General features: G+C 41.9%; 2 protein-coding genes across 4 annotated transcripts in view; one reads left to right on the top strand and one right to left on the bottom strand.

Moving 5' to 3' along the window:
- Positions 14,764–15,411, bottom strand: LOC102180594 (60S ribosomal protein L10-like). Of its 2 annotated transcripts, XM_005684706.3 has the most exons (2): positions 15,332–15,411; positions 14,764–15,223 (listed from the first exon to the last, which is right to left on the bottom strand). In XM_005684706.3, the coding sequence occupies exons 1-2, from the start codon at positions 15,409–15,411 to the stop codon at positions 14,767–14,769; spliced, it is 537 nt and encodes a 178-aa protein (XP_005684763.2). In that variant the 3' UTR covers positions 14,764–14,766. The 2 variants fall into 2 exon arrangements, with proteins under 2 accessions (XP_005684763.2, XP_005684762.2); XM_005684705.3 differs by having other exon boundaries at positions 14,764–15,411.
- The window catches only part of ZNF292 (zinc finger protein 292), a 94,601-nt gene continuing 91,723 nt past the window's right edge, over positions 21,259–24,136 (top strand). The window contains exons 1-2 of one of the 2 annotated variants that reach the window (XM_018053166.1): positions 21,923–22,012; positions 22,212–22,408. In XM_018053166.1, the coding sequence (XP_017908655.1) occupies positions 22,241–22,408 (168 nt within the window). In that variant the 5' untranslated portion in view covers positions 21,923–22,012; positions 22,212–22,240. Of the gene's footprint in view, positions 22,409–24,136 lie in introns of both variants that reach the window. The other variant, XM_018053165.1, reaches the window with a different exon arrangement.

Genomic DNA, 24,136 nt, shown 5'->3' with positions numbered 1-24,136 from the left:
TTTGCCTTCCACCCAAGTGCTCTCTCCCCCATGAATCATATTTCATTCCATTCTGAATTTTTCCTTTTTCTGGTTCTTAAAACATGCATTGTATGGGCTGCACAATCACTTCCTCAATAGTTCTTTAAGGTGATCACATATAACATTCAGTAAATATTTGATATTCTATATAAATATTTCTAGTCTGTTAATTGGGCTTCCCTGCTGGCTCAGGTGGTGGGGCTTCCCAGGTGGTGCTAGTGATAAAGAACCTGCCTGCCAATGCGGGAGACATAAGAAATGCAGGGTTCGATCCCTGGGTCAGGAAGATCCTCTGGAGGAGGGCACAGCAACCCATACCACTATTCTTGCCTAGACAAAGGACAGAGGAGCCTGGTGGGCTACAGTCCACAGGGTCACAAAGAGTTGGACACAATTGAGGCATCTTATCACGCACACATGGTGGCTCAGTGGTAAAGAATCCACCTGCTAATGCAGGAGATGTGGGTCTAAACCCTGGTGCAGGAAGATCCCCTAGAAAAGGAAATGGCAACCCACTCTAGCACTCTTGCCTGGAAAATCTCTTAGAGGAGCCTGGCAAAGGCTATAGTCCATAGAGTCACAAACAGTAGCACATGACTTAGTGACTGAGCACAAGCACACAAGAGTCTATTCATTAGCTGTTTCCTTAAAGAGAGAGGGCTAACAGGAGAGACAGCAAGCTGTGTGCCATTGAGCTTCTTCTGGAAACCTCTTCATGGTTTATGCCACCAGGCAATGGTTTTCATTCACAGCTCTCAGGCAGGAATGAAGGGAGTTCAGGAAGTATTCTTTCCAATTTCTCTGCCCTCTACTTGATCCCGGAGATTCAAATTTAAAAGCAAGGAAACAACTGATCAAAAACTAGAGGTTGCTGCCTTAAGAATTCCTCAATTCTGGTTAGGACTCTTTACTTTCGCACTTGAGGGCCTGAGTTCAATCCCTGATCAGAGAAATATGGTCTTACGTGGCACAAAAGAGAAAAAGGAAAAAGGAAATTGCTACCTTTTTTCTCTGGTTCCATTGTCCTTGGGACATTTGGGGGCATTGGCAGCCTGACATCCATCCCATAGTACAACTGGGAAAGGGTTAAGGAAACAGAAGAACAGAGAGGGGACCACATCCATAACTGTTTAGTATTTTAAAACCCCATTTGGGTGCAGATCAGGGTGATTTGATTCAGTACCAAAGGCAGTTTAATAATTATTGAAGGACATGTTAAAAAGAATACATTTGAGAAACATGATTTAGTGATCAATTTAAATAATTATTTTTAAATGAATCATAAAATTATGTTCATCCTAGATTCCTACAGTTTTCTCCAATTCTTGGCTCACACAACAACTTACCCTATCAATGACATTTTTTTCCTACAGAAATCTATTAACAATTTACATCTGTAAAGTGCAATTTTGATCATTTGATTGCTGTGAAAAGCAGTGGTTTGCTTTCAGCAAAGGTGACATTTTGCCCCTGATCAAGTAAGAGAATAACTGTGTGTGGAGCTGTTATCTTGGTGGTAAACAATGGAGTCTGTGCATCCCGAACAAAGAATGTATTTGCAAGTTGTTGATTTCAGGAGAGATTTAGAGGAGAAAGTTAATACTTTCTTGCTAAATTCTATATCACCATAACACTTTGAATTAATTACAAATTAATGCAAAGGTTTGTATGAGTGAAAATTATATACAAAGAGCTACAGGAAAATAAATTTAGCTGCTGAAGATATATGTGTTATAAAGCTTTTTATTAAGAAGTGGTTAATATTACATTCTTCTCCCAATATTTTCTACATTCTTAGTTCTGCTACTCAACTATGTTACAAGAGGAACTTATTACATTCATTGTATTCCCATTAATCTTTTAAAAAATAAATACTGTATTGCTTTTCATTTTATTTCTCCACTATTGTTTTCCCACCAGGCAATGATTTTTACCAGGAGGCTGAAATCAATAAACATTTAACAAGTACTATACATAGGTTTATCATCAATCAAAAACCCCAAGGACCTAACACAGCACTTATTAAAACTGAGTTGGATTTCATCCTTGCTATTGTATTTTGTGAAACCTCTTTTACAGCTTCTGGTGTATTTTACTGAGAAAATGATGCAATTTTCAATAATAATTGACAAAAGATTTAAGGAAATGTAATTCAGAAAAAAATAATTTACTGCACATAGCTGGAACATGAAAATTTGGAACCCTTTTCTTCCACTCTCATTCTGCTTTGGTAATATAGTAGAGAAGGATATTTTGAGACTACTTTGGCTTTATGTAGTTTTTACATAGAAAACCTTTACTTAAAGGAGATCGGACATAAGAGTGCTTTCCAGGAAGGCAAAACCAAACTCATATTTTTGAGGAAAAGCTGCTTAAAATAACATGAAGTTGTCTTTGGTTATTTGATTATACTGTCTACCCCTAAGCCAAGAAACTAAAATGGGACAAGCCAAACACTTAAACATCAAATTATTAAAATGATGGCAGAACTTTAGAATTAGAGTGTGGCACTGAGTATTATTAGGAGTAGAAGGGAAAATACATAGTTAACACTAAGGAAATCTGAAAATATGGGTACAGATGGACCTACAGAAAAAAGAGTCTAGCTACCAATGAGAGGTCCTGGTATTGAAAACCAGACAACTCCAGATGTAACAACACAGAGATGACAGAAATGAGCTGTCAGGCCAGGACCTCAGACTTTTCATGCATTTTTCTCCTTGTATAATCCTCCGTCATTGGGTTACTTCTTCCTTTATTGCAGCCCATCACAGTCCAACCTGCAGTATTTCTTTGGGTTCTGGAACCCACTTGCTGGTTTTTCCCACCTACCAGGAAGAATTTATGGCTGAATGTTTACCAAAGAATAATTCTCACTTATATTAACACAGCACAGCATCAACCGTGCTAGGAGCACACTCTTCCACTTCAAGAAACTCACAGCCATTATTTTTACACATTATCCTCACCAAATGGAACTCAATATTGTTTGAAATGGCTGTGTTGTCTGTACATGCATGTATATGGTTATAAAGGAAACTTCTTGGGGAATGTTTTGATAGTTAAGAAAAGGAAAAGAAAAGAAAGGTGCGAAGGTGTAAATACTTTGTGGAGAATAAAGTTTAGTAATTAGAAATAAGTCTCTGCAAGAAACTGGGAATTTTGTAAGGCTAACCATAAAATCTCTGGGCTTACAAACCCTTCTGTAATCAATCTATCCTCCAAAAAAAAGTTATCAGAGGGCTGTAAGTCCCTTTTCTCCCACCATTTGGTTTATAAATTAAAGTCAGGGGTATTTCGTTGAAAATGTCCAACAAGTCAAAAGAGGATAAGGCCCATTTAAAATCTGTATACTACCAGGTGTAAAATAGATAGCAGGAACCTGCTACAAAACACAAGAATCTCAGCTTTGTGCTTGGTGATGACCTAGATGAGTGGGATGAAGGGGATGTGGGAGGGAAGGGAAATATGTATACATAGCTGATTCACTTCACTGTACTGCAGAAACTAACACAACATTGTAAGCAACTATATTCCGATTAAAAAAATAATATTTTCAGTTTATGAAAATGCAGGAACTCATTAGAAAAGACTCTGATGCTGGAAAAGATTGAAGGCAGAGGAGAAAGGGATGACAGAGGACAGATGGCATCACCAACTCAATGGACTTGAGTTTGAGCAGGCTCCAGTAGATGGTGAAGGACAGGGAAGCCTGGCATGCTGCAGTCCCCAGGGTTGCAAAGAGTTGGACGTGACTGAGTGACTGAACAACTGGTCAGTTCAGAGACTTCTCAGCTTCTCAAAGGCTAATATTACTTTTGCAGAATATGTTACAACTTGACTGCATGGTAATCTATAAAATAGGAGAAGAAAAATCAGGGCAACAACCGTCACTCCAAGCTTTAGTTAATATTCCTTTAGAATAAGGTGATTTTTCAGAGCCTTAAATGCTTGCAACTGAAAACAGCTTTATGAATAAGAATAAGGTAAATTCTTAGCAGATCAATACCTTGTTTTCAAGGAGCCGGATTCTCATTCTATGTAACTATGGAAATCAGATTACACCGGAAGATAATCTTCCCCAGAGAGCTGGTTACAGGTGAACCTTCTCATACTGCTAGTGAAATTAAAATTCCAAATCCAGCTATGTTGATTGAATTCAACACACTCTACTGGGCATATGCCTCCTTTTATTAAGCTTTATTTTAGTAAACGGAAACAAAGTACAAATACTCTGATTGAAAGGCTTATTTGACTTCTGAGTGTAATGCTGCTGAACAATGTGAAAACATCCTCTGCATCAAGAATCTGGTATTAACATCTTTTACAACCAGCAGTAACACTTAGCAATTGGTTTTGATAAATTGTTTTCTAAGCCAAATCACTGTTATATTTTCTGTCTCCAGGCTCCTCTCTCTATGGGGTTCTCCAGGCAAGAATACTGGAGTGGGTTGCCATTTCCTTCTCCAGGGGATCTTCCAGACCCAAGTGTCGTACAGGGATCTCCTGCAACGCCTGCCTTGGTAGGTGAATTCTTTCACCATTGAGCCGCATGGGAAGTCCATTTTGTCTTAGGTATCTCTGTTTTACAAATTTCAAGGTTTTGATCCTCTACTAAAATTAATCAGTTTAAAGACTATCTTCCATCATTTTAGGACATTAGCACTTGTTACATTTGCACTTGTGACTACTGTAATAAATGACCACAGATTAAGTAGCTTAGAACAATTCAAATTTGTTGTCTCACAATTTGGGAAGTCAGAAGTCCTAAAGAAGTCTCACTACTAAAGTCAAGGTTTTGGCAGGGCTGCATTCCTTCTAGAGGCTCTAGAAGAGAATCCATTTTCTTGCCTTTTCCAGTTTCTAGAGGCTGTTGCTCCCTTTCATCTTCAAAGCCAGCAGTGGCTAATCAAGTCTTTCTCACAGTGAATCGTTCTGACCTCCATATGTTATGACCAACCTAGACAGCATATTAAAAAGCAGAGACATTACTTTACCAACAAAGGTCCATCTAGTCAAAGCTATAGTTTTTCCAGTAGTCAGGTATGGATAAGAGAATTGGAAAGCTGAGCACCGAAGAATTGATGCTTTTGAACTGTGGTATTGAAGAAGACTCGAGAGTCCCTTGGACTACAAGGAGATCCAACAAGTCCATCCTAAAGGAAATCAGTCCTGAATATTCATTTGAAGAACTGATGCTGAAGCTGAAACTCCAATATTTTGGCCACCTGATTCGAAGAACTGACTCATTTGAAAAGACCCTGATGCTGGGAATGATTGAAGCAAGGAGGAGAAGGGGACAACAGAGAATGAGATGGTTGGATGGTATCACCGACTCGACGGACATGAGTTTGAGTAGGCTCTGGGAGTTGGTGACGGACAGGGAAGGCTGGCGTGCTGCAATCCATGGAGTCGCGAAGAGTCAGACATGACTGAGCGACTGAACTGAACTGAATTATCCATATTCATTTGTATAATTTTTTCAGATTCCACATTTATGTGATATCACATGATATTTGTTTCTGACACTTCACTTAGCATGTTAATCTCTAGGTCCATCCATGTTGCTGCAAATTCTTCTTTATGGCTGAGTAGTGTTCCCTATACATGTATATGTGTATATGGATAGATATAGCTATACACATATGATGTATGTATGAGAAGCGAAAGTTGCTCAGTGATGTCCGACCCTTTGCAACCCCATGGACTATAAAGTCCATGGAATATCTAGGCCAGAATACTGGAGTGTGTAGCCATTCCCTTCTTCACGGGATCTTCCCAACCCAGGGATCGAACCCAGGTCTCCCACATTGCAGGCAGATTCTTTACCAGCTGAGCCACAAGGGAAGCTCAATATATATGTATGGACTTTCCATACATATGTGAAAACTATGTTCTCCATAGTGGCTACACCAATTTACAGTCCTACCAACAGTGTAGGAGGGTCCCTTTTCTCCACACCCTCTCCAGCATTTATTGTTTACTATTATTATCTTCAAGTTTTTGGAATAGTTTGAGAAGTATAGTGTAAGTTCTTCTTTATATATTTGGTAGAATTCCACAGTGAAGCCATCTACTCTTGGAGTTTTGTGTGTGATGAGTTTTTAAAATTATCGATTCTGTTTCACTTCTAGCGATTGGTCTGTTCAATGTTTCTTCTTCTTTTTAAAAAAATTTGAGTAGAGTTGATTTATAATGTCATGTTAGTTTCAGCTATAAGCAGCATGATTCAGTTATATGTATAAATGTATTAATTCTGTTTCAGATTCTTTTCCCATTTAGGTTATTACAGAATATTGAGTAGAGTTTCCTGTGCTATACAGCAGGTCCTTGTTGATTATCTGTATTATATATAGTAGTGTGAAGGTGAAGGTGAAGTCGCTCAGTCGTGTCCGACTCATTGTGACCCCATGGACTGTAGCCTACCAGCCTTCTCCGTCCATGGGATTCTCCAGACAAGAATACTGGAGTGGGTTACCATTTCCTTCTCCAGGGGATCTTCCTGACCCAGGGATCGAACCCGGGTCTCCCTCATTGGAGGCAGACGCTTTAACCTCTGAGCCACCAGGTAAAGTGTAGTGTGCATATGTTAATTCCAAGCTCCTAATTTATCCTCCTCCCCCACTTCCCCTTTGGTAACTATAAGCTTGTTTTCAAAATCCATGAGTCTGTTTCTGTTTTTTAATGAGTTCATTTGTATCATTTTTAAAAAAATATTAGATTCCACATGTAAGTGATATTATTGTCTGTTTCTTCTTGACTCAGTCTTAGCAAGCTGCATCTTTCTAGAAATTTTCCCATTTCTTATAGGCTGTCCAATTTATTGGCATATAACTGTTCCTCTTATGATTTTTTATATTTTGTAGTATTGGTTTTTACTTCTTCTCTTTCATTTCTTATTTTGTTTATCCAATTAAATGAGACTCAATTTTAAGCAACTATTATGCTGTGTAATATTAGTAAGAAATTCCATGAATATACCATGCTTGAAATTGTTTATTAACTTAGATGTTAAAATATCCCCTTAAGGGGAAAACTTATTCTCTAACATCAGTAAAGGAATATTAAGAGTGAGCTAATGTTTCTTTCTCATTTGATATTTCTGATAGCATGGCTTTCTGGTATATTATTTCTGTTTTGTATTAGTGACAGGTCGCAAATGGCTTGATTTCTAGAAAGAATTACTTATTTTATATAAAATATTCAGTGAACCAAGGAGGCAACTTCTTTTGACTTTGCTTCAGGAAGCCCAAGTCTTGCTGTTACTTTCGTTCCACTATAGGATTTCCTTCTTTAGTGCTCTGCCCTATTTCAAGTATAGAAAGAAACAGAACACTTACACTCAACTGTCTACAGCTTTGGTGCATCATTTAGAAAGTAAGAATCGTTTTTTACTGAGTGCTGACTGGCACAACACAGCAGGGGAGTAAAGCCGAAAAGAGAAACCAGGAGAAACTTATGTGTTCTCTGTGCTTGAGTTTCCTGTCAAACGAGTAAGAGCAGGAATTAAAAAATGAATCGAATGTGCTTCAAATAAACTTTTGAAAGATTAAAGATTAAAGTCAAAACATCAGGTTTTAACTTCCAAGTGATTGATATCTATCGCTCCTCACAGAGGAATTAGAAATTACTGTGTACATATTTATTTGAGGTTGTAGGTCTATAACTATCAAAACTAGTTTTATGACAAACAAGATGTTGGAGTATTTTGTATTTTTCATTTACTCAAGCCATATATATATATATGGCTTTTATATATATATATGACTCAAAAGATTACTTTTAAAAGGGTAACCGATCACCATTACTATCCTGTATAAAGTTTTTGCACTAAGAATTTTCCATTACTCAAAATACTTTCCCTTTAAAACACAGTAACACCTAAAAGTCTCTACTTGTGTTAAAGATGACTGCATACGTGTGACTTGCAGTGTGTCATGCAGGGTGTCCAGAATATCTGTAGTGATGATCTTTGTGAATTGAAGCCTAAGCCCTCCATTTCCACCTCTGAATTCATAAAGCCATTTTTTGCTACAGTTATTTTGGAAAATAACTTCCTTTGACACACTTGCCACTGTTAATATTTTTGGGGGGTGGGGGGCATATCTTCTCAGATCCTTAAAATTTGAACTTGTTTCTTAGTTGCTCTTGATGTTGAGTGATTACTATATTTTGTTTTGTTTTGTTTTGCTTGCAGTGACATAACATGCTTATATTATATTGGATCTTTGATCCCTTTAGAAACCCTCTTCGGGCCACTAGATATTTTTCTAAGTTTTGGCCATCAGCCTTCTCATTGTATCCTCTACTTTGGCCATCTCATCCATTCTCATGGCTTTAATTTTTATTTTAGTTATTATAAACCTGACTCCCAAGTAAATATCTCCAGACTGAACTTTTCCCTTCACGCCTCCACCTGCCTGATAGACAGCATGACCTAGATGTTGTGCTGGCATGTCCACCCCAAAATGAACCCATTGAGATCCCCTCCCACCCTTGCTCTCATCCAGGTTAAGCTTTCTTGCTTTCTTATTTCTGTTCAGGGTATTACTGCCCTTCCAAGTTTTGGCTTCCAAACCTTGAGTTCAGCTTTGACCTTTTGCTTCCCCTCTCCTGTCTGTCCCACAGCTGTTCAAACTTGCCTACGAAATCTTTCCATCACTTCTCTTCTCCCTTCCCAATGTTGTATCCCAGCAGCTCTCATAAATCTCTCCCAGGAAGAAGTTTCTTAATCAGCCTTTTTGCCTTCTGTTTCTTCTATTTTGTCCTAAGGATTTCCAGCTAGAGCTGCTCTTGTAAAAGACAACTCTGATTTTAAGGCAACGCAAGGTGGCTCAGTGGTAAAGAATCTGATACAATGCAGGAATCATGTGGAAGATGTGGGTTCGATCCCTGGGTCAGGAAGATCTTCTAGATGTCAGTGGCAACCTACTCCAGTATTCTTGACTGGGAAATTTCCATGGACAGAGAAGCTTGGCAGGCTAGAGTCCAAGGGGTTGCAAAAGGATCAGACAACACTTAGCAACTAAACAACATCAGATTTGAGCCCCCAAATTTGGAGTAAGCTAAAGGGTGGAGGATTAGTTAAGCCACTTCATCTTCAATTCACTAGTTCTTATTTGTGTTGTGGATAATAGTAACTTCTATAAGCTATCATTATAGTTGCAATTACATGAAAATATGCACATAAGATGATTTTCCCTGGCATTTTTGGTCTTCCCAGGTGGTGCAGTGATAAAGAATCCACCTAACAATGCGAAAGATGTAGGAGACAGAGCTTTGATCCCTGGATTGGGAAGATCCCCTGGAGGAGAAAATGGCAACTCACTCCAGGAATTCTTGCCTGGCATTTTATTATTAATAGCACTCAGTAGATGGTAAGTTATTATTATCATGTCACTTTGCTGCTCAGAATTGTCAGTAGGCTGGCAGTCCAGTGGTTAGGACTCCATGCTGTCACTGCCAGTGGAGGTCGGATCCCTGGTCAGAGAAGTAAGATTCCTCGAGCCTTGAGGTGTAGTCAAACAAAACATTGTCGGTGGTGCTGTAATAGTTACAGCTCTAATCTACCTTTCTAGTGCTGAATCCCACTTACTGGACCTTCACAAACTATTTTCAGTTGTATGTGCCGAACTGTTCTCTACACATTTCATTTACCTAATATGTTTCTTAGTTTCTCGTTTGTCTCATGGTTGTTTATTTAATTTTCCCTATCTGAGTCAACGTTCTGTTAATTACAACTGACATATACTTTTCACAATGAAGTTAAGTAAAATGGGATATTATTAACTCAACCATGGGAGTCAATCAGGAACTACAAGGATGTCAAGCATCCCCTTGGTCACTGGCTTTTTGGGACCCTACGGGCTCCACTTCTTTCTACACATCAGCTTCATTTCCTGCCCAGCAAGTTGGCTTTCTCTGCCTCTTCTTCTACCTGCAACAACTCACCTCACAGATGTATGCTTCACTATTTCCATCCACTCAATTTCACACACAGATCAAGTGACTCCACAATCCAACTGCAAATTTCTGGGTCAAAGAGTCATTACAATCCAATCAGGTACAGCACGAGGGCAGATTGCCTCAAACAATCCGAGTGTCCAGGGCCCACCCTGTGTATTCCAGGCAGTTCTCAGAGAAAATCCATTCAGGGTAAGATGTTCCAAAGACAGTTAATATCTCAGAAAATAAGATCATTATGGTATGAGTCCCTTGGACTGCAAGGAGATCCAACCAGTCTATTCTAAAGGAGATCAGTCCTGGGTGTTCTTTGGAAGGAATGAAGCTAAAGTTGAAACTCCAGTACTTTGGCCACCTCATGCAAAGAGTTGGCTCATTGGAAAAGACTCTAATGCTGGGAGGGATTGGGGGCACGAAGAGAAAGGGACGACAGAGGATGAGATGGCTGAATGGCATCACCGACTCAACGGAAATGAGTTTGAGTGAACCCTGGGAGTTGGTGATGGACAGGGAGGCCTGGCGTGCTGCCATTCATGGGGTTGCAAAGAGTCGGGCACAACTGAGCAACTGAACTGAACTGAACTGACGGTATGAGTAGTGTCTTCTTATCTTTACATTTTCTCATCATTCTTACAAATTGTGACATCCATAGACCCTTTCAATAAATGTTTGTAGAAAGATCTGAAATTTTCTATTGTAAGTTGCTAAAAGCAATACCAATATTAAAAGTGAAGTTAAATGTATAATTTACTTAGTCTGCAGAGAAAGATATAGACTTGAATGGGCGCTCCAAGACCTCATAATGCAATGGAAATTTTTGCCAAAAAGTGAAAGCTACATGGAAAGAGGCTCAGTGTCACCAATTGTTAGAGAAGGCAAATCAAAACCACGATGAAGTATCACATCACACTTGTCAGAATAGTCATGATCAAAAAGTCAACAAATAAGATACTGGAGAAGATGTTGGGAAAAGGGAACTCTCCTACACTTTGGTGGCGATGTAAATTGGTACAGCCACTATGGAAAACAATGGAACTTCCTTGAAAAAATATAAAGTAGAAGTATCATATGACCCAACAATTCCATTCCTGAGTATATATCTTGACAAGGGAGAAAATTCTAATTTGAAAAGATACATGTATCCCTATGTTCATAGCAGCACTATTTACCATAGCCAAGACACAGAGCAACCCAAATGCTCATTAATAGATGACTGACTTAAGATGTGGTATGAATACACATACACAGGCACACACACACAATGGAATGTTACTCAACCATAAAAAAAGAATGAAATATTGCCATTTGCAGCAACGTAGATGGACCTAGAGAATATTATATTTAGTGAAGTAAGTCAGACAAAGAAAGACAAATACTATATGATATCTCTTATACGTGGAATCTAAAAAATAATACAAATGAATGTATATACAAACCAGAAACAGATTCACAGACTTATGGTCACCAAAGGTGGGGAGAACAGCTGAGAGGCACAAAATTAACATATACAAACTACCATAAGTAGAACAAATAAGTAACAAGGGTTCATTGTATAACACAGGGAAGTATACCCAAAATCTTGTTACAACCTATAATGGAATATAATTTGAAAAATACTGAATGCCTGTGCTGTACAAGTGAAACTAGCACAATAATGTCAATCGACTATACTTCAGCTTAAAAAAAGATGCTCAATTAGACTCAAAATTTGAGAAATGCTCAGCAAAATATGGTACTATTTTTAAATGAGATTGTTTTAAAGGCTTGGCAAAACATAGTTCTACTGAGCAGTCCTTGAAAATGGGTTCTTTTCAACACCTTTCTAAAGTGTTGATGGGACTGTAGCTGGTCCAACATTTAGGAAACACAATTTAGCAACATCTGAGCAAATTAAAATCACAAATTAGTTTGATTTAACAATTCTTCATTGGGGAAATTATCCCACTCATATTTACCTATTCAAATAATCAAATATATGCACAAGGAAGGTCACTGCAGCATTTTTATATTTAAAAAAAAGAAAGAAAAAATAACCTAATTGCCCATCAGATAAATGGTTAATTAAATTACCTTCATTTATACCATGGACTATCATATGCCCATTAAAAAGAATCCTGATATGGAAAACTTGTAAATAAATTACTGAGAGAAAAAAGCAAAATGGAAAACTGTCCAACTAAGTGGCATGAATAGATTTATTAAGAAAATAAGAGTAGTAATAAGCATACATTGCTTATATATACAGAAGAAATGTGGTTTTTTTTTTTTTTTGGCCACTGCATGGCTTGCAGGATCTTAGTTCCCCAACCAGGGATTGAACCTCAGTTCCTGGCAGTGAGAGTGTGGAGTTCTAACCACTGGATCACCAGGGAAAATAAAATGTTAAGACTAAGTAAACCATTGCTGAGCCAAGTAACACGGTGGGACTTCATCTTGGAGGTCAGAAATGGAGGAAGATGTTTATTTTTTATTTTACATCTTTATTTTCTTTTTGAAAATTTTACGCAAATGCAAATTATAATTTTAAAATTAATGGCACCTCATTAGCAATTATAGGAAGTCTCAGAACTATGGATATTTGGAATTTACAAATCAAATTTAAATATTTCTTCCCTGTCCACTTACCCTTATATGTATAAAAAGATGCATTTTAATAAGACTGGTAAATATAGGGAAATTTTTGAACTCTCTTCTATCCCTTTACACCACTTCTCATAGGGCTGTTAAGAAGTAATCATGTTCTTCTCCTTAACAAGAAGCTTTTCTGGGGATGCATGAGGAAGAGGTTCACAAATTCTTATTTATTAAAAACACACCTCCCACAAGCTTCACATTGAACTAGGAGCTTAAGAATTAAATGATTCACAAAACAAAGGCTTTGAATAATAGGATGATTAGAGCAAATTTAGAGCAGTTGGCTATAACTTTTTTGAAAACACGATTTGTGCCCACTGGTGGGTGGGGCAAGAAAGAGGTTATTTAGGCTTTTTTTCTTCCTTTTTTTGGAATACAGGTACAGTGGCCATGAGTAAGAGGGAAGGAGGGGAAAGCAGAAATTCGGTAACTCTACGTCTGGAACCATATTATTTGAAGGATCCCGAAGTGATGGTTAGAAATGCAGATTTCTAGAGCCCAACTTCAATCTACTTAATCAGACTTTCTAGAGGTGTGGCCTGAGAATTTGCATTTAAGTCAAAATTTTCAAGTGAATTTATGCGCACTAAAGTTTTAGAGTTTCTCCTGTAAGATAATTCAGATACTGAAGAATAAAGCCTATCTGGAGTCAGAGGTAATCTTCTTACATTGATTTTTCTCTTTAGAATTCTAGGAAGGTGGTGAGGCCCCATATCAAGCATTGCACTAGATGACAGTAAACTCATGGTGAAGAAATTGAGAAAAGACTCGATTATGTTAAAAAACAATTGGACTGGAAATTTAGAATCTCTTGAGCAGATGATTAAAAAAAAAACAATATTGTGACAAAATGTAAGAGCAAAGACAAAATTAAATTAGATCTAAAGCACAGTTTGTTTGTGAACGAGAAAGCTAGAGCCTGCGTTTTTGCAGTTCATCTGATATAGTGTAACAACTGAACATCTATCTTGCCATCTTTTGATTCTACTTGCCATAACTTTTGATTATAGATAATTTGGTTGATAAAACACGGATTCCCCAAAATATTTGAAAGGCAGCTGCAAATAGGTTCTTGGAGGTATGCTGTGCTAAGTTGCTCAGTTGTGCCTGACTCTTTGCGACCCCATTGACTGTACCCTCCCAGGCTCCTCTGTCCATGGAGATTCTCCAGGCAAGTATACTGGAATGGATTGCCATACCCTCTTTGAGGGGATCTTCCCAACCCAGTTTTCAAACCCAGGTCTTCCACATTGCAGGCAGATTCTTTACCATCTGGAGAAGAGCATGGCAACCCATTCCAATATTCTTACTTCAGTTCAGTTCGGTCACTCAGTCGTGTCTGACTCTTTGCGACTCCATGGGCTGCAGCATGCCAGGACTCCCTGTCCTTCACTAACACCCAGAGCTTGCTCAAACTCATATCCATCGAGTCAGTGATGCCATCCAACCATCTCATCCTTTGTCATCCCCTTCTCCTCCCTGCTTCAATCATTCCCAGCATCAGGGTCTTTTCCAATGAGTCAGTCCTTCACATCAAGTGGCCAAAGTATTGGAGTTTCAGCTTCAGCATCAGTCCTTCCAATGAATATTCAGGACTGATTTCCTTTAGGATGGACTGGTTGGATCTCCTTGTAGTCCAAGGGACTCTCAAGAGTCTTCTCCAACACCACAGTTCAAAAGCATCAATTCTTCAGTGCTCAGCTTTCGTTATAGTCCAACTCTCTTATCCATACATGACCACTGGAAAAACCATAGCTTTGACTAGACGGACCTTTGTTGGTAAAGTAATGTCTCTGCTTTTTAATATGCTGTCTAGGTTGGTCATAACTTTTCTTCCAAGGAGTAAGTGTCTTTTAATTTCATGGCTTCAGTCACCATCTGCAGTGATTTTGGAGCCCTCCACAATAAAGTGTCTCACTGTTTCCCCGTCTATTTGGCATGAAGTGATGGAACTGGATGCCATGATCTTAGTTTACTGAATATTGAGTTTCAAGCTAACTTTTTCACTCTTCTCTTTCACTTTCATCAGGAGGCTCTTTAGCTCTTCTTCACTTTCTTTTTTTTTGTTTGTTTTAGTTTTTTGTGTTTTTTTTTACAGGAAATAGCATTTATTGGTGAGCATGATTAAGGAAGGGACAGCGTTGATGCTCATGAGTGCAGGGCCCGCCATTTGTCCAGGGGACCACGATTAGAGATGTAATTGACCCCACAGCCATCCGGGATGAGTCGCTTTTCTGCCACAAGGTTTTCAAATTCATTCGTGTTGAACTTGGTAAATCCCCACTTCTTGGAGATGTGGATGTTCTGGCAGCCAGGGAACTTGAACTTTGCCCAGCAGAGGGCTTCAATCACATGGTCCTTGTTCTGCAGCTTGGTGTGGATGGGCATTATGACCTGGCCAATGTGGACCCTGGCCACTGTACCCTGGGGCTTTCCAAAGGCACCACGCATGCCTGTTTGGAGTCTATTAGCTGCAGCGCAAGACAACATCTTGTTGATGTGGATGACATGAAAGGGGTCAAGCCGCACTTGGATGTGAAAACCATCTTTGCCACAGCTTTTCACCATGTACTTGTTGGCACAAATATGGGCAGCCTCCAGAGCTTCAGAGGAGAGCTGCTCATACTCATATGACACCATGTGGCCAGAGAGTGGGAACTCATCCACTTTGGCCTTCTTACGCCCCAAGTCAAAGATGCAGATCCTAGCATCAGGGACACCTCGGCAGAAGCAGGACTTTGGGTAGAGCTTGTTCTTACAATACCCATAACACCGGGCGGGTCGGTAGCCCATGGTGACACCAGGATCTTCAGTGGCATGCCGAAGTGAAAGCGCTCTTCTTCACTTTCTGCCATAAGGGTGGTGTCATCTCCGTGTCTGAGATTATTGATATTTCTCCTGGCAATCTTAATTCCAGGTAATGCCTCATCCAGCCCAGCATTTCTCATAATGTATCCTGCATATAATTGAAATAAGCATGGGGACAATATACAGGCTTGACGTACTCCTTTCCCTATTTAGAACCAGTGTGTTGTTACATGTCCACTTCTATTTCTTCTTAACCTGCATAAACATTTTTCAGGAGGCAGGTTAGGTGGTCTGGTATTTCCATCTCTTTAAGAATTTCCACAGTTTGTTGTAATCCACACAGTCAAAGGCTTTGGCATAGTCAATAAAGCAGAAATACATGTTTTTCTGGAACTCTTGTGCTTTTTCAATGGTCCAACAGATGTTGGCAATTTGATTTCTGGCTCCTCTGCCTTTTCTAAAGCCAGCTCGAACATCTGGATATTCACGATTCATGTACTGTTGAAGCCTGGCTTGGGGAATTTTGAGCATTACTTTATTAGCATGTGAGATAAGTGCAATTGTGCGGTAGTTTGAATATTCTTTGGCATTGCCTTTCTTTGGGATTGGAATGAAAACTGACCTTTTTTAGTCCTGTGGCCACTGCTGAGTTTTCCAGTATGCCAGTTTGCTGGCATATTGAGTGCAGCACTTTCACAGCATCACCTTTTAGGATTTGAAACAGCTCAACCGGAATTTCATCACCTCCACTAGCTTTGTTCATAGTGATGCTTCCTAAGGTCCACTTGACTTTGCATTCCAGGATGTCTGGCTCTAGGTAAGTGATCACACCATCACAATGTGGTTATCTGGGTCATGAAGATTTTTTTTTGTATAGTTCTTCTGTGTATTCTTGCCACCTCTTCTTAACATCTTCTGCTTCAGTTGGGTCCATACCATTTCTGTCCTTTATCGAGCCCATCTTTGCATGAAATGTTCCCTTGGTATATCTAATTTTCTTGACGAGATCTCTAGTCTTTCCCATTCTATTATTTTCCTCTATTTTTTTGCATTGATCACTGAGGAAGGCTTTTCTCTCTCTCCTTGCTATTCTTTGGAACTCTGCGTTAAGATGGGTATATCTTTCCTTTTCTCCTTTGCCTTTCACTTCTCTTCTCTCAGCTGTTTGTAAGGCCTCCTCAGACAACCATTTTGCCTTTTTGCCTTTCTTTTTCTTGGGAATGGTCACGATCACTGCCTCTGGTACAATACCATGAACCCCCAACCAAAGTTCTTCAGGGACTCAGTCTATCAGATCTAATCCCTTGAATATATTTGTCACTTCCACTGTATAATCATAAGGGATTTTGTTTAGGTCATATCTAAATGCCTAGATAATCCTATTCTTGTCTAGAGAATGGACATAGGAGCCTGGAGGGCTACAGTCCACAAGGTTGCAAAGAGCCGGACACAACTGAAGCAACTTAGCCATGTACACAGTGTTCAGAGAGGATCATTACTCACTCTGTAAAGTCTAGGATATTTTTGATAATATGAGGATAAGTATAAATCCATTATGTATGACCGCCCAAAATAAATTGAATTTAGTTCAATGGGCATTTATTGACTACTTATTTTTACCTTGAAATGTGTCAAGGAATATTAGAGAAGGGAGCCTGGATATAAGATGCAATCTCTACCCTCAAAGGGCTTGCAGGCTCATGAGCATAGACTAATAAAAAGCAAGATAAGGGATTTCAAATCAAAATGCAGTAAATAATAGATTGAAGCTATAGGAGTTTTGAAGGGTGGTTATTTCTGTATGGAAAGTGGGGAGGTGGGGCGCATGTGAGCTAAGAGAAAGCAGAACAAATCAGTCAACTCTGCTTTGAAGTGAAGTGAAGTTGCTCAGTCGTGTCCAACTCTTTGTGATCCCATGGACTGTAGCCTACCAGGCTTCTCTGTCTATGGGATCCTCCAGGCAAGAATACTGGAGTGGGTTGCCATTTCCTTCTCCAGGAGATCTTCCTGATCCAGGGATTGAACCCAGGTCTCCCACATTGTAGGCAGACGCTTTACCGTCTGAGCCACCTACTTTGGTGACAGATATACCCAGACTTTACTCCACTACCAAGATAAAGGAAGACTTATCAAGGAACCCTGATTACAGAGGGTGTGGTCAAGAGAGTGGGGATGTGGAGAGAGGAATCATGAGTAAATGAACATTTTTGTAAAGGTGTGATAGAGGGTAAGCACCTAGTGGGACTGATCTGGTCCAGTGTATGAACAGAATATTAAACACTCAAATTGACATTATTATTATTGTTTTTGTTGTTATATTGAAGAATATACCTGTACGAATCACAGAAATCAGCAAAACTCCTAAGAAGTTGATGTCCTAAAATAGTAAAAGAAACCTGTGCATTTCCAAGTTCATCACACTTTGACAGATCTGTTTTTAAAAAACCAGATACCACAAAAGTGATATTCTTTGATGGATTTCCAATGAGGTAAAGGAAATGCAATGATTAATACTTAGAAATAAGAAAAAGGCACTTTTTATGTTGCCTTTCTAAAGGCAATTTCTATATTTCTTCTCCGGACAGATGCTGTGAATCAACGCAAGCATTCCCTGAGACAGCATAGACCACACTTATGATTTCAAGATTTTATTTTGCTTTATCTTGCAATTTTTTTCACCTAGGTTAATATGTTTGAATAATTGGGGCTCTTATTAAAAGTATTTTTCCTTAGAACGCTATTACTCTTTCTCACCCGCACTGTGCTTTTCCTCGTGGAAAGAAAGACAAATCCAAATAGGCAATACAAATATCCCTCTTCATTAACTACTTTTTCATTTAAATATATATCCCCTGGAGAGGGAATGGCTATCCGCTCCAGTATTCTCGCCTGGAGAATCCCATGGACAGAGGAGCCTGATGGGATATAGTTCATGGGGTGGCAAAGAATCTGACAGGACTGAGCACTAACACTTTCACTTTCATTTAAATATATATGCGTTCTTCTTTCTGGGAAGAATTCAGGGACTCGAAGTCCTCCTTTTAAATGCGGGCCCAGCGTTCCCAGTGCCTTTGGCATCATTTCAGTGTGTGGCGCAGCACCTGCCTCTTGTTTTCAACTTTGGACTCCATTCTCTGTTCGTCTCATGAAAAATATTTTCCTCTTCAAAGTGTGGTGTGTTTTTAACCGATGCCAATAGACCTTCAACCCATGCTCTTTCTTTGTGTCTGCACACAATGAGTGATTCCCAGACTCCGGGCGGCGTGGGGTGGGGAGCGGGGGGGGGATACTTTCTACCGGACCGATCCCCAGACAGACTCCGGCCCTCACCTCAGATTCAGAGGGCGGCCTGTCTGGGGCCTGGCGGCCCAGCCCCTCGGAGAAGAGCAGGTAGAGCCCGCCGGAGACCCAGCAGCCGTGCCCGCGTCCGGGCCTCCGCACGACAGACACTAGCATCCCCGCCGCTCCCTTGAGAGGCTCCAGCATCCCTCGGCCTGGAAGTTCCGGGCGGCCTCGACTCCTGAGCCAGGATCCACACTGGTTCCGCGCAGGGCTGGGTCGAAGAGCCGCGCCGCCAGAAGTCAGGGCTGCGGCTGCTAAGCGCCGGCCTCCGGGCAGCGAGCTCCCGGCCGCGCCCCGGGAGCCCAGCCCCGCCCGAGTGGGGACCGGAGGACAAGGCTAGCCGAGCGGATCTGAGGCAACCTCTGCCCGGCTCCAGCCCCATGCACCTTCCCGGCCGCCCCAGGAGAAAGTCGGGGATGGGAGAAAGGGCGGCGGGAGGGCGGCGTGCCCTCCGCCCTCTGCTGCCCGCGGACTCTCCCTGCGTGCAGGGGTTGTTCTGCGCCCTGGGGGCCTCAGCCCTGAGCCATCCGCCGCGCCCGCCGCAGCCCGGGTGCGGCCCTCTGGCTCTGTTAGCAGGCACAGCCCCGCGCCCTTCCGGCTCCCAGGCTCTGCTATTTCAAGAATTTTAGGGGGGAAAATGTGCACTGGCGAGGTGGGGGCCCACGCAGCCTGGGAAACTCGTGAAGCAGGCTGGCAGGCGCGGCCTGGATGCAGTGACCTCTGTCCCCTAAGGGTCTCCCCAGCTTTGCTGATCGCAGAGGTGGAGTGGGGGGCTTTTTCTGTCTCCCAAATTTACTCTGAAATCGAGCCTCTGGTGAGTGAAAGTCCACATGATTATATCACGTCCATAGCAGTCGCGCTGTGTCCTATATGGGTACTGGGTACCCGCGACGCAGACACTGAGGTCCCCAGAGACGCAGAGTCTCTTGGCCCCAGGGCTTATGCTTGTTTTCTGTATGGAACAGGCCTCCGAATTCCTCCAGGAACGTCTCAGTAAGTAGGGGTGTGTGTGCATGTGTGTGCAATGATTCCCATGACCTGACATGTGTTATAAGACCAAATAGACTTACGTGCAATAATAGATCGTGTACTTGTAGATACCTTTTAAAATAGATAATGAAATTTCTGCAATCTTGAAGATCAACTTGTCAAAGCATAGTATTTCCAGTCCTCGTTTAATTAAAAAACTTGCACTTCTGTAGAGATTCGATGGACATTTCTAGCTAGCACCTTTGGAGTTCCGAATTGAATCTCCATTCATTTTCACAATGGAACGCTTGTCAGAGGAACTGCCATTGCAGGTCACTCTTCCTCAAAACTGTAAGCTGCCTCCAGGCAGGGAGAGTAAGTACTCAATAAATGATTGTTAAATGATTACACCACCCCCTCCAATCCTTACATTTTCTATAAATTCTAAAGGAGGAATGTAGGAAGGGGGCGGTGGGGATGAAAGATACCAAATAAAAGTGAACGACTTAGTAGTCCAAGCTGGGGCATATTTGCAAGACAGTGATAGTGCTTAGAATCAATTTGTTAATCAAATCTTTTTGGTTTTAGGACTATCATGGGCAGGAAGTGGAACTGATCCACATTCTCTGGCTTTTTAGCCAATAAGTGGATACATTTATTTCTTTGGGATATATTTTGCACTCTTCTCTTTCTTTTTTTTCTTTCTATATATTAGGTGTGGTGTAAGCCATTATACTTGAAAATATACCTTTGCTGGCCTTTGAAACCTTAGATGTTGTGGATTTACTGATAGCTAATCTCATATTTCTCTTTTTATATTTTCACTGGCATCCTACAATAACATACATTGGAGAAATCTGGTTTAGATACCTAAAATACTTCACTTGGGCACATGACCTACAAATACTAAAATCTATTAGCTGCCTTAATTGTTGCTTTTTAGCTCTCAATGATACTTTTGTATCTTTGTTCCTTAGCCTTTGAGTGTACTTCACAGACTCTTCTGTTCCTAAATATTTGAAGAACCTGTGTTGTTAATAGGTAATATCAGCACACACATGCTGTATTTAGCTGATAATCGTTTTCATAAAGGGTTCAGTTTGTGCCCACTCATATAATGGCAGTTAAACATTGCCATCACTGATGCATTACAAAACATTCATTCTGGACAACATACTGTCTAGAATGTTTTCTACTAATACTAGAAATCTCTAAACACCTCATCACTATCATTGTTTCTGAAGTCTTTTGTCTAATTTTAGACTACTAAAAAATATTTGTTTTAGTCTGAACTTTAGGCTTACGCACTTGAATTTTTGTACTACTTTTACTGTTTTGTTCAAGTGCCAAGTATCCATTCTTTTCAGGTTGTACATAAAATATGGTTCAGAATACCATCTCTATTTACAGCTCCAGGAAAAAAAAATGCTGTTAAACTTATAACTCTAGATAACCTTATTCTTTTATTTTAGCAATTTTACCTCCGGTGTGATTTTTAATGAAGTCTTTATTGCTTTTTTTTTTTTTTTTGACCTACTTTCAAGAGCTTTCATATACAACGTGTTTTCAGTGGTGGTGATTTCTGTAGTGTGTAGGAGAGTCTTAAATCGCGGTGGAACAGATTGGTTGGCTATCATTTATTCCAGAAATGTCTTCGTGGTTTCAAATCACCTGGTTCCAACGTCCACAGTTTCACAGTCTGAAATCTTTCAAGCTCTGCTTTTCATGGGTTTGCTCCGTTCTCTAGACTGAGGACTGACAGGACCTCATTCTGCTGTGATCCAATTGTTATTTTTCTTTGTTGCCTCCACCCCCTAGAGATTGTGTTTCCAAGGGAGAGGCGTTCTTGGGGCTGCAGAAGAGAGTGGGACGAGATCGGGTACCTCAGGCAATAGGAGGAGATCCCTCCTCCGCATCCCGGTGAGAAGTTGGGGACAATTTTGACAGTTCAGTCTCGCTTAGGCTCTCGGGCTTGTGGTCCATGGGTCGGTTTTACCTGCTCCCACTTCCCCTGCCTCTGGCCTGCCTTCGGGCCAATCGCAAATGCAGCCCTCACCCCACCCCACCCAGAGCGCTCCCTCACCCGTTCTCTTGGGGAACTGGGGCATGTGTCCATAGAAGACTTCGGGGACTGGGGAAAGCCACGCCGGGATCCGGACGCTCGAAAGGGCAGCCCCTCCCTAGGCTTTTCCCCGCGTCGCGGGGCCCACGTGACCGAGAACAGGCCTCCACCGGCCCGCCCCTTTCGTCCGCTGCTGCCCACTTCCCGCTCGCGGTAAGTAAACCGCGGTTTTCCGCACCGCCCAACCCCGCCCTCCTCCTTTCCCCTTCCCTTCACCTCCCTCCGGCTCCCTCGCACCACTCTACCAGCCCCCCATCCTCCCCACCGGGCCCTTTGTACGTGCTCGGCGGCGTGCGAGCGCGCCCGGCACGTGACCCCGCCGAACGTGGCATTGTGTTATCACGTGACCCAGGTGCGTACGCGACGGAGCGGGGTGTGAAGATGGCGGACGAAGAGGCCGAGCAGGAGAGGTTGAGTCGCGGCGGAGGCGGCTGCGCCGCGGAGCTGCAGCGCTTAGGCGAGCGGCTCCAGGAGCTGGAGCGGCAGCTGCGAGAGAGCCGGGTGCCGGCCGTGGAGGCGGCTACGGAGTACTGTCAGCAGCTGTGCCAGGTGAGGGCGCCTGGGGTCCCCTCCCCCTTTCCCCCTGCTAGAGGGGGAAGAGGGCGAGCGAGCGCCTGGCGGCCGAGCGGTGGTCGGCGCTGCCTTGGCATCGTCGGCGCCGCCGCCCGGGCGGGAGCGGCGAGTACCAGGAAGGCGCCTTTGTGTGGCTGCCGTTGTGGCGGTTGTTGTCGGCTGGGGGAAGGGAGTTGTGGTCAGGATGGAAAATCCCCCCTCCTCTTTCCTTCCCCGAACTCGGGACTGCGCGGTCCCCGAGACCAAGAGATGCAGACGGGGAGGTCTGGAGCCCTCCCCGCTGTGGGAGAGGGTAAGCGGGGAATGGAGGCCAGGTTCGCTTCCTCCTCTTATTGTGCACTGGGGATTACCGCGCCCCGCGCCTCTGCGCCCCTGCTTCCCACTCCGACGGGCCTGCGCCCCCACTGGTTTGATTCCTTTGCCTCCGCTAGCTTGCTTTCATCCGTCCCGCCCCCCGGTCCCGTTCTTGCCGTCTCCCGGCCTTTGTTGTTCGAGTTTCGCTTTAGGACTGAAGGGGCCTTTGTTGATGTTCCGAGGAGCAGTCCCCGCCGACCCCTTCTAGCCGGTGAGACGTTCGGGGGTAGGGGGGCGGAGGTTGTCCCCTCCTGCCTTTACTTGCTAGGAGCCCCGCTTCCATGGTAAAGGTTGCTCTCCTCGGCGGAGAGAAGCTGTGTGTATCCTAGGGTCGAATGTCCCTATGGGGTGGCTTCTGCAGAGTCCGCTTCTCTTTTGCTTTCATCCTTGGAGGAGTGTGCTTTCCTCTCTGCCCTTCCTTCCCCCGTCTACCCACCTCCCTATCACTTGGAGCCGTCCCTGTTTGGTCTCCCGGTGGAACGGAGACGGTTATGTGGACCCGTGCTCAGGTCAGTTTCAGGCCTTACCCTCCTTTTTTTTGCAACAAGGACACTGCTTTCCAGTAACTGCGTTCTAACCAGGATTTGGAATGTTAATAGCACTGTTTGCTTGATAGAAATCGAGGAGTTTGTGTCTACATTTGGACTTGATTACATGCCCTCCAGTTAAGTTTGAAATTTCAAGGTGCTGCTGCTGGCTATGGTGAAGATTTTGGTTAGATTATTTTCTTGAGGAAGCAAAGGAATTTATACGGGTCGCATTTCGAGTTAGTTTGTGAACACATTATAGAGAAGTTGTTTCGGAAAGATACTGAACTTAAGGTGGAACAATGGTGGGCGTTTTAGCATATCAGAGCCGATCACATTTTCACTTAATTTTTAGCCTCCACGTTCTGAAATCTTTGCAAGATCAGGGATACTTGATCCCATACTCAAAATTCTCCATTGTTGTTTGCACCTTATTGTCACAGATTATTTGATAGTGGTTCATTTTCTTGAAACAAGCAAACTAAAAACGAATTTGTGAGACCGCAAGGTGAATAAATGCAATGTGAAAGCCACCCACTTTAGGTAATATAGGTCTGGTGAATACCTATGGCATAATCAGAGATTATGTCATTCCTTTAAATCCTAGGTTTAAAGAACTGTTGAAATTTACTAATCTCACTATCCTGACTGTAACCACTCATTCCTAATTGGCCTTGTAGATATTAAAGTTTATCTTAGATTTTTTTGTTTTAAAAAGCCACAAAACTTCAGTAAGATATGCATAAAAGGAGCTCTTTCATTTGTAAGTGAAGTTAGCTTTTTAGTCCGTGAAAAGTGTATCTTTGCTGAAAGACATTTTTCA

This window comes from Capra hircus, chromosome 9 (genome assembly GCF_001704415.2).
Source record: "Capra hircus breed San Clemente chromosome 9, ASM170441v1, whole genome shotgun sequence".
In the NCBI taxonomy this organism is placed as follows: domain Eukaryota; kingdom Metazoa; phylum Chordata; class Mammalia; order Artiodactyla; family Bovidae; genus Capra; species Capra hircus.
This window is presented reverse-complemented; position numbering and strand designations above follow the sequence as displayed.